The 9,396-nt window shown below is 60.3% G+C and overlaps 1 protein-coding gene across 1 annotated transcript; it reads right to left on the minus strand.

Annotated features, from left to right (window-relative positions):
• Positions 1-936: 936 nt before the first annotated feature.
• Positions 937-5,818, minus strand: LOC139243020 (dual specificity protein phosphatase 10-like). The gene is made up of 3 exons (XM_070870608.1): positions 5,261-5,818; positions 4,047-4,394; positions 937-3,240 (listed from the first exon to the last, which is right to left on the minus strand). The coding sequence occupies exons 1-3, from the start codon at positions 5,754-5,756 to the stop codon at positions 2,975-2,977; spliced, it is 1,110 nt and encodes a 369-aa protein (XP_070726709.1). The 5' UTR covers positions 5,757-5,818; the 3' UTR covers positions 937-2,974.
• Between the last annotated feature and the right edge of the window lie 3,578 nt (positions 5,819-9,396).

Consider the following 9,396-nt stretch of genomic DNA (forward strand, 5'->3'; position numbering starts at 1 on the left):
GTTAATGAAATGCCGGTCAGTCCAATACTAGTAAAAGACCAGTTAATGAAATACCGGTCAGTCCAGTGCTAGTAAAAGACCAGTTAATGAAATACCGGTCAGTCCAATACTAGTCAAAGACCAGTTAATGAAATACTGGTCAGTCCAATACTAGTAAAAGACCAGTTAATGAAATACCGGTCAGTCCAGTGCTAGTAAAAGACCAGTTAATGAAATACCGGTCAGTCCAATACTAGTCAAAGACCAGTTAATGAAATACCGGTCAGTCCAGTGCTAGTAAAAGACCAGTTAATGAAATACCGGTCAGTCCAGTGCTAGTAAAAGACCAGTTAATGAAATACCGGTCAGTCCAGTGCTAGTAAAAGACCAGTTAATGAAATACCGGTCAGTCCAATACTAGTAAAAAACCAGTTAATGAAATACCGGTCAGTCCAATACTAGTAAAAGACCAGTTAATGAAATACCGGTCAGTCCAATACTAGTAAAAGACCAGTTAATGAAATACCGGTCAGTCCAGTGCTAGTAAAAGACCAGTTAATGAAATACCGGTCAGTCCAGTGCTAGTAAAAGACCAGTTAATGAAATACCGGTCAGTCCAGTGCTAGTAAAAGACCAGTTAATGAAATACCGGTCAGTCCAATACTAGTAAAAGAGCAGGTAATAAACCCTAATTTGAAAATGTATTTTGGTGTTTCCTTCACCCTATCTCCCCTCACCCACTTCCTATCTCTACTCTAGCTCTCCTCCCTCTCCCCCACCACCGCACCTCCCCCTCCCCTCAGACTTTCATTCATAAGGGTTCCTGCCCACTACCCCAATCTGCCAGCTTCGAACTGCCCCTCCGACAGACAGCTCCCTGACACCCCTACTTCAGGTCCCTTCCCCATCCCCGGCCAAAGACAGATCACCAGATAAGTGTATATTTAAAAATGAGATTTTAATAAATAACATGATGGAGATTTCACTCCAGAAATAGAAATAAATAAACAGGAAGTTAAAGGACAACAGACCGATACGGAGACACACGACCTGCGGGCAAAAGTCACAGCTTCACCTTCGACCTCCAGCAGGAGGTAATAGGATGGGATCGGGTTGCCCATGTGGTTTAGTGCGGTGCGTCATGGGGAAGAGGAGGTAGTTTGTGGCATTGGTAGAACTGATCGGCACTGACACAGGCCCAGGCTTGATCCCAGTCTGTGCTGGGTTATCTGGGGCGCGAGAGTTATTCCAGCTCCTGACTGATACTCAGCAACCCCACACTGTCCCATCAAACACTCCCAGGGCAGGTACAGGGGGTTAGATACAGAGTAAAGCTCCCTCTACACTCCCCCATCAAACACTCCCAGGGCAGGTACAGGGGGTTAGATACAGAGTAAAGCTCCCTCTACACTGTCCCATCAAACACTCCCAGGACAGGTACAGCACAGGGTTAGATACAGAGTAAAGCTCCCTCTACACTCCCCCATCAAACACTCCCAGGGCAGGTGCAGCACAGGGTTAGATGCAGAGTAAAGCTCCCTCTACACTGTCCCATCAAACACTCCCAGGGCAGGTACAGGGGGTTAGATAGAGTAAAGCTCACTCTACACTGACCCATCAAACACTCCCAGGGCAGGTACAGCACGGGGTTAGATACAGAATAAAGCTCCCTCTACACTGTCCCATCAAACACTCCCAGGGCAGGTGCAGCACGGGTTAGATACAGAGTAAAGCTCCCTCTACACTGTCCCATCAAACACTCCCAGGGCAGGTACAGGGGGTTAGATAGAGAGTAAAGCTCCCTCTACACTGTCACCTGCCCATTCCCATTCCATGTTGGACCATTACAGATGGATTGAGGATAGCTCACTCTCGCCATTGGGCTGTGGTGTGTGGATTTCCCAGCATGCCCTCGCTACAGTGACAGGAGATGCAGGAAGACTGGGTAGAAACAGGAGGCTATCGGAACTGAATGCAGAAGTCAATGGACCTTCAATCGGTGCTGTTAAAGGAACCTCTGCCTCGCAGGCAGCGAATATTCCAGGTGGAGCAGGAGGTCGGGACTGTGTCTGTTCACAGGAAGCTCGGTGTGGAATGAAAAATCAACGATGTGGTGAGGATATTATTGTTGTAACCCGCGCAAGACACTCGGGCCGGGCCTCGCCCCCCTCAGTGGCAGGGAGTCCCCTTGGCTTGGGGTCCCATGGCCCCCCAGTGGCAGGGGCCCTCAATGGCGCAGGGTCCCATGGCCCCCAGTGGCAGGGGCCCCTCAATGGCGCGGGGTCCCATGGCCTCCAGTGGCAGGGGGCCCCATGGCCCCCCCCCCCCATTGGCGGGGGTGTCACAATTCCCCATTGGTGCCCGCTGAAGCTCTTTGGCTCTAGTGAGTGTGCATTGGAGAGAGAGAGAGAGAGAGAGGCCGTCACCATAGCAACCAGGGGAGGGGGCATCTCCCGGCAATGGGCTGGGGAAAAGAGCCCATGGTGTGGAGGGGGTCAGGGCTTCAGCCACATTGAGCAGGGGAGGCACAGGAAGACTCCGAATAAATAAATAAATAAATATCGAATCACACTCTTAACAACCGCCCCCCCACCCCCAAAACCAGGGAAGACTCAGTGTCCAGGAGATAAAGAGGGTCATACATCAAACGTAGGAAGACAGCAGTCCAATTTGACTGGTTTTCACAGTAAGTATCTCAAGAGAAGACCCCCCCCACCCAGAGTGTTAAAGGATCCCGACATGCCGGAGGTCCCAACCCTCCAAACCCAGGCGGTGATCTCTCCTTTGTCCTGAGTGCAGATAGATAATTCTCGCAGGGTTTCGGTTTCCTATCGGAGCTCTCGACAGTCCCAGCGGTGAGGTGCTAAAATGGAGGCTGGCGGTTATCCAGGTCGGAACGAGAGAGTTGTCCGGTGTGGGGGGGGTTGGGGCCTGGATTAGTTCCCCCTCCCCGCTGGTTTTGATGCTCAGACCCAGAGTTTGGAGGGAGAAAGCCCTACACCTCGGTCTCCAGCCCGGTGAGTCTCGGGATGAGGATGCGGGGAGTCAGCCCCTTGTTGAGGTCCATTTCGAACTCCAGCAGCTGGCCCATGAAGTTGAGGTTGGGGGAGATGATGAGACGCTTGCCCTTCACGTACTTGTAGGCGTCGGTCATGGTCATGAGCGTGTGCTTCATCAGGTACGCGATGACCAGGGTGGCTGAGCGGGACACTCCTGCCTGGCAGTGGACGAGGACACCCTTCCCAGACTGGTGGGCTTCCTCTGAGAAAAGGAACAGCAGGAGGCCAGAGTCACAACCACATCGAGACACACACACACACACACGTGCATTTCCATCACACCGTACGCATTCCCGCGAGGGCCCAGAGCGCTTCCCAATTACGTACTTCAATGGTAAGGTCGGCAACGCGGCAGCCAATTGGCACACAGCAAGATCCCACAAACAGCAATGAGATAATTTTAGTGATACTGATTGGCCCGAGGACACCGGGGAGATCTCCCCTGCTCTCAGAGGGTGGCAAACCTTTGGAATTCTCTACCCCAGCCGCTGAGTATATTCAAGTCAGAGGTCGAGAGATTTTTGGGAACTAAGGGAATCAAGGGATAGGGGGACAGTACAGGCAAGTGGAGTGGAGGTCGAAGGTCAGCCGTGATCTCATTGAATGGTGGAGCAGGCTCGAGGGGCCGAATGGCCGACTCCTACTCCCATCTCTTATGCTCTTCCAATCATGGCCGTGGGATCCTTTACGTCCCACTGAGGGGGTATACGGGGCCTCAAATGGAACGCCTCATCCCGAAGGCAGGCTTGCCAATTGTGACAATTTGTTTAGTCTTTCCAATTCCCGCCCTGCGCCCGTTCCCCCCCCTGAAAGCACCACTGGCGTGGGCTATGGATTCCATAAGCACCGTGATTTCACCCGAGCGCCCCAGAGGGCGAGCGCGGCAGACTATTCGACCATGGGGTGGTGAGGAGTGACCAGTGGGAGCGAATCACCAGCGCACATGATCCGATCCGATCCTCACCCACATATTAACGCAGCTTGACAAGGCGCCCCCCCCGCACTCACCGATGAACTCAAAGGCCTCCTCAAAGTACTGGCGGAGGTTCTGCTTGCTGTTGTCGGTGGCGGGTAGCCTCTTGTAGTGCATGGCTCCCGCCTGGGCGTGGTACAGCGGCAGGTGCGTGGTGACATTGATCACGTAGCCCACGTTCAGCCGTCGCAGCCTGGCCAGGTCCTGGGCGTCCCGCTCGTTGCCCAGATACAGGAAGGGGAGGATGGGGCTGATCTCCGCGTTCTCGATGTCAGGGGTGGAGGGGTTGGCAGCGTGAGGATCACCACCTGGCCCTCCGCTTGTGCCGTCCGGCACGCCCTGTGGTCTCGAAGTCTCGCTGCCGTCCGTCTCACCGTCATCGCCTGGAAAGGCAGAGAATATAAACAACTATCCCACCGTTCCCTCATAACCCAAATTGCTCATCTCCCCCTCTGGTTCCGGCGCCGATTGTCGTCAGTCCGTGTCCCTCTGGTTACCGACCCTCCTGCCCCCCCCCCCGGGGGAACAGTCCCTCCTGATTTACTCCGTCAAACCCCACCCCCCGTGATTGTGAACACCTCGATCAAATCTCCCCCTTTAACCTTCTCTGCTCCACGGAGAACAAACCCCGGCTTCTGCACTTCCTTGTGCATTCCGAACCCAACAACAGCCCCACAAACCACATTAAACCCGATTAATTTATGGCAATTAACAAGTTTAATGTGTGTGTTTTATTTTCAATCTCTCCCCCTCCCAGAGCTTGAGCCTAGGCCTCTGTTTTTCCGTGGGAGCTTGCTGTGTGCAAACTGAGCTCCGCGTTTGCCCCCTTTTTTAAAAAAAAAAAGAGTAAACAAAAATAAACATGAGATCAATTGCCCCCCCCGATCTGGGGGACACGCCAAACATTTCCCAAGGCCCGTTTTTTTGTTGGTTTTTTTTTTTAAAAAGGGCATTAAAATTATATATTTTACAAGTGCCCCCTATAAAAGGGGAAGGGGGGGGGGGGGACACTAAAAAAAAAACCCCGGCAATTAAAACAAATTAAACTTTAAAACATGTAAAATCAAATTAAGATGTGGTGGGCGGGGCGGGTGATGCACTCCAGTCCCTCAGCGAGCGCACGTGTAACAAACAGAGCACTTGATTGGCTGTGGGCGGGGGGGGGGGGGGGGGGGGGGTGGTGACTAGGCGCTATATAAATGCAAGTCTTTTAACCCCCCCCCCCCGGGGAGAACCCCAACAAGTTTACCTGGGGGCGGCGGCTGGGCGTCCTTCCCCGCGGGGCTGAGCGAGTCGAGCAGCAGGTGCAGCGAGAGCGGCGGGGGGACGGGGACGGTGACGGGGGCCGGGGCGGGGTGGCGGGCCGCGGTGCGGCGGCCGGCGAGCAGGTCGAAGACGGTGATCTTGGCTCGGCCGCTGGGTCCCGGGCCCCCCCCGCCGCCGCCGGCCGCCCAGCCCGGGTTGACGGCGCCCTGCAGCTGGCTCTTGGTGTACTCCAGCAAGTGGCGGCAGTCGAGGAGGAGGACGGCGGGCTGGCGGCGGCGCTGCTGCTGACCCTTGGCCGGGCCCAGCCTGCGGCCTAGCTCTTCCGGCCAGAGACCGCCGCCGCCATCTTGGGCCCGGTTGCCGGGGCGACCGCCGCCGCCATCTTGGGCCCGGTCGCCATGGTCACCGCCCCGGCCGCCATTTTCCGCCGCCGCCGCCTCGGCCTCGGCGCCTGGCCGGAGGAGCTCGCCGCCGACCATCGGGTCGCTGCTGCCGCAGAAGCTGCAGGCCGAGCCCACGGACGAGCGGGCGGCCGGCTCGCAGCCCAGGCAGCCGAGCGAACGCATGGCGGCGGGCAGGCAGCCGGCCCGCTGCCGCCGCCGCCGCCGCCTCAGCAACACCAGGCCCGGGCCGCACCTCAGGCCGGGCCCGCAGGCCTCCTCGTCCCGCCGCACCAGCCGCCAGCAGCCGCACCTGAGCGTGAGGCTGGAGAGAGACGAGGCCGAGGATGATGATGATGGAGGAAGAGGAGGAGGCGGCGATGATGAAGATGATGATGATGAAGAAGAAGAAGCCGCGGCCTTGCGCTCGACGCTCCGGGACCTCCGCTCTCCCGCCTCCGTCAGCCGCCTGCCCGCCGAGGTTGCCCGGCACGGCGGCAGTGCCAGAGTGCGGGGCCGCTGCTGCACCTGCACCACCATCGGACCATGGAGCGTCGCCCCCCCCCCCGGCCCCGCACAGGCCGGCCGGCGGGGGCTGGGTGAGTGAGTTGTCGCTGGGTTTATTTAAAAGGCCTGCCTTTCACCCCCCCCCCCCGGGGCCGGCGGCGGGGGCTCCGGGCCGAGCGCAGAGCGGAGCCGGCAGCGACCTGAGGCTCGCCGAGCCCGGCCACCCACAGGCGCTGACTGACAGGGCCGGCCCCGCTGACATCATCGGCAGCCAATGGGAGGCGGCTGGCGGGAGGGAGGAGGCGGGGCCAGGAAGGGAAGGCAGACAAAGCGGGAGGGAGAGAGGGCAAACTGGGGGAGGGGGGGGGAGAGAGGGGGGAGGGAGAGAGAGGGGGGCAAACTGGGGGAGGGAGAGAGAGGGGGGGGAGAGAGGGGGGCAAACTGGAGGAGGGGGGGGAGAGAGGGCAAACTGGAGGAGGGGGGGGAGAGAGAGAGAGCAAACTGGGGGAGGGAGAGAGAGGGGGGGGGAGAGAGAGGGGGGCAAACTGGGGGGAGAGAGTGGGGGGGGCAAACTGGGGGGAGAGAGTGGGGGGGGCAAACTGGGGGGAGAGAGTGGGGGGGGGGCAAACTGGGGGGAGAGAGTGGGGGGGGCAAACTGGGGGAGGGGGGAGAGAGAGAGAGGGGGCAAACTGGGAGGGGGGGAGAGAGAGGGGGGCAAACTGGGGGGAGGGGGGGAGAGAGGGGGCAAACTGGGGGGGGGGGAGAGAGAGGGGGCAAACTGGGGGAGAGAGAGGGGACAAACTGGGGGAGGGGGGAGAGAGAGGGGGCAAACTGGGGGGGGGGAGAGAGAGGGGGCAAACTGGGGGAGAGAAGGGGCAAACTGAGGGGGGAGAGAGAGGGGCAAACTGGGGGAGGGGGGAGAGAGAGGGGGCAAACTGGGGGAGGGGGAGGGGGGAAGAGAGAGGGGGGCAAACTGGGGGAGGGGGGAGAGAGAGGGGGCAAACTGGGGGAGAGAAGGGGCAAACTGGGGAAGGGGAGAGAGAGGGGACAAACTGGGGGAGAGAAGGTGCAAACTGAGGGGGGGGGAGAGAGAGGGCAAACTGGGGGAGGGGGGGAGAGAGAGAGGGCAAACTGGGGGAGGGGGGGAGAGAGAGAGAGGGGGCAAACTGGGAGGGGGGAGAGAGAGGGGGGCAAACTGGGGGGGGGGGGGGGAGAGAGAGAGAGAGGGGGGAAAACTGGGGGGGGGGGAGAGAGAGGGGGGCAAACTGGGGGAGGGGGGAGAGAGGGGGGCAAACTGGGGGAAGAGGGGGAGAGAGAGATGGCAAACTGGGGGGAGAGAGAGGGGACAAACTGGGGGAGGGGGGAGAGAGAGGGGGCAAACTGGGGGGGGGGGAGAGAGAGGGGGCAAAGGGGGGGAGAGAGAGGGGGCAAACTGGGGGAGAGAAGGGGCAAACTGAGGGGGGGAGAGAGAGGGGGGGCAAACTGGGGGGGAGAGAGGGGCAAACTGGGGGAGGGGGGAGAGAGAGGGGGCAAACTGGGGGAGGGAGAGGGGGGAAGAGAGAGGGGGGCAAACTGGGGGAGGGGGGAGAGAGAGGGGGCAAACTGGGGAGAGAAGGGGCAAACTGAGGGGGGAGAGAGGGGGGCAAACTGGGGAAGGGGAGAGAGAGGGGGACAAACTGGGGGAGAGAAGGTGCAAACTGAGGGGGGGGGAGAGAGAGGGCAAACTGGGGGAGGGGGGGGAGAGAGAGAGGACAAACTGGGGGAGGGGGGGAGAGAAGGGGCAAACTGAGGGGGGGGAAGAGAGAGGGGGCAAACTGGGGGAGGGGGAGAGAGAGAGGGCAAACTGGGGGAGGGGGGGAGAGAGAGAGAGGGGGGGGGAAACTGGGGGAGGGGGAGAGAGAGGGCAAACTGGGGGAGGGGGGGGAGAGAGAGAGAGAGAGAGGGGGGCAAACTGGGGGGAGGGGGAGAGAGAGAGAGAGGGGGAAAACTGGGGGGGAGAGAGGGCCAACTGGGGGAGGGGGGAGAGAGAGAGAGAGAGAGGGGGCAAACTGGGGGGAGGGGGGAGAGAGAGAGGGGGAAAACTGGGGGAGGGGGAGAGAGAGGGCAAACTGGGGGAGGGGGGAAGAGAGGAGGGCAAACTGGGGGAAGAGGGGGGAGAGAGAGATGGCAAACTGAGGGAAGAGGGTGGAGAGAGAGGGGACAAACTGGGGGAGGGGGGGGAGAGAGAGGGGGCAAACTGGGGGAGGGTCGAGAGAGGGGGAGAACTGGGGGAGGAGGGGCAAACTGGGGGAGGGGGGAGAGAGAGGGGGCAAACTGGGGGAGAGAAGGGGCAAACTGAGGGGGGGGGGAGAGAGAGGGGGCAAACTGGGGGAGGGGGGAGAGAGAGGGGGGCAAACTGGGGTAGGGGGAGAGAGGGGGCAAACTGGGGGAGGGGGAGGGGCGGGAGAGAGAGGGGGGCAAACTGGGGGAGGGGGAGAGAGAGGGGGCAAACTGGGGGAGAGAAGGGGCAAACTGAGGGGGGGAGAGAGAGGGGGCAAACTGGGGGAGGGGAGCGAGAAGGGGGCAAACTGGGGGAGAGAAGGGGCAAACTGAGGGGGGGAGAGAGGGGGGCAAACTGGGGGAGGGGAGAGAGAGGGGGACAAACTGGGGGAGAGAAGGTACAAACTGAGGGGGGGGAGAGAGAGAGGGCAAACTGGGGGAGGGGGGGAGAGAAAGAGGGCAAACTGGGGGAGGGGGGGAGAGAAGGGGCAAACTGAGGGGGGGGAGAGAGAGGGGGGCAAACTGGGGGAGGAGGGAGAGAGAGAGGGCAAACTGGGTGAGGGGGGGGAGAGAGGGGGCAAACTGGGTGAGGGGGGGAGAGAGGGGGCAAACTGGGGGAGGGGGGAGAGAGAGGGGGCAAACTGGGGGAGGGGGAGGGGGGGAGAGAGAGGGGGGCAAACTGGGGGAGGGGGGGAGAGAGGGGGCAAACTGGGGGAGGGGGGAGAGAGAGGGCAAACTAGGGGAGCGGGGAGAGAGAGAGGGCAAACTGGGGGAGAGAAGGGGCAAACTGAGGGGGGGAGAGAGAGGGGGGCAAACTGGGGGAGGGGAGAGAGAGGGTGGCAAACTGGGGGAGAGAAGGGGCAAACTGAGGGGGGGGAGAGAGGGGGGCAAACTGGGGGAGAGAAAGGGCAAACTGAGGGGGGAGGAGAGAGAGGGGGGCAAACTGGGGGAGGGGAGAGAGAGGGGGGCAAAC

This window comes from Pristiophorus japonicus, unplaced genomic scaffold, assembly GCF_044704955.1.
Source record: "Pristiophorus japonicus isolate sPriJap1 unplaced genomic scaffold, sPriJap1.hap1 HAP1_SCAFFOLD_1568, whole genome shotgun sequence".
NCBI classification, from domain to species: Eukaryota; Metazoa; Chordata; class Chondrichthyes; family Pristiophoridae; genus Pristiophorus; species Pristiophorus japonicus.

Coding starts and splice junctions, on each gene's coding strand:
- LOC139243020 (XM_070870608.1), bottom strand. CDS start 5,756: ATGGTCGGCGGCGAGCTCCTCCGGCCAGGCGCCGAGGCCGAGGCGGCG. Junction 4,395..5,260: donor CGCCCAGCCGCCGCCCCCAG/GTAAACTTGTTG, acceptor CTGCCTTTCCAG/GCGATGACGGTGAGACGGAC. Junction 3,241..4,046: donor GGAGGCCTTTGAGTTCATCG/GTGAGTGCGGGG, acceptor TCCTTTTCTCAG/AGGAAGCCCACCAGTCTGGG.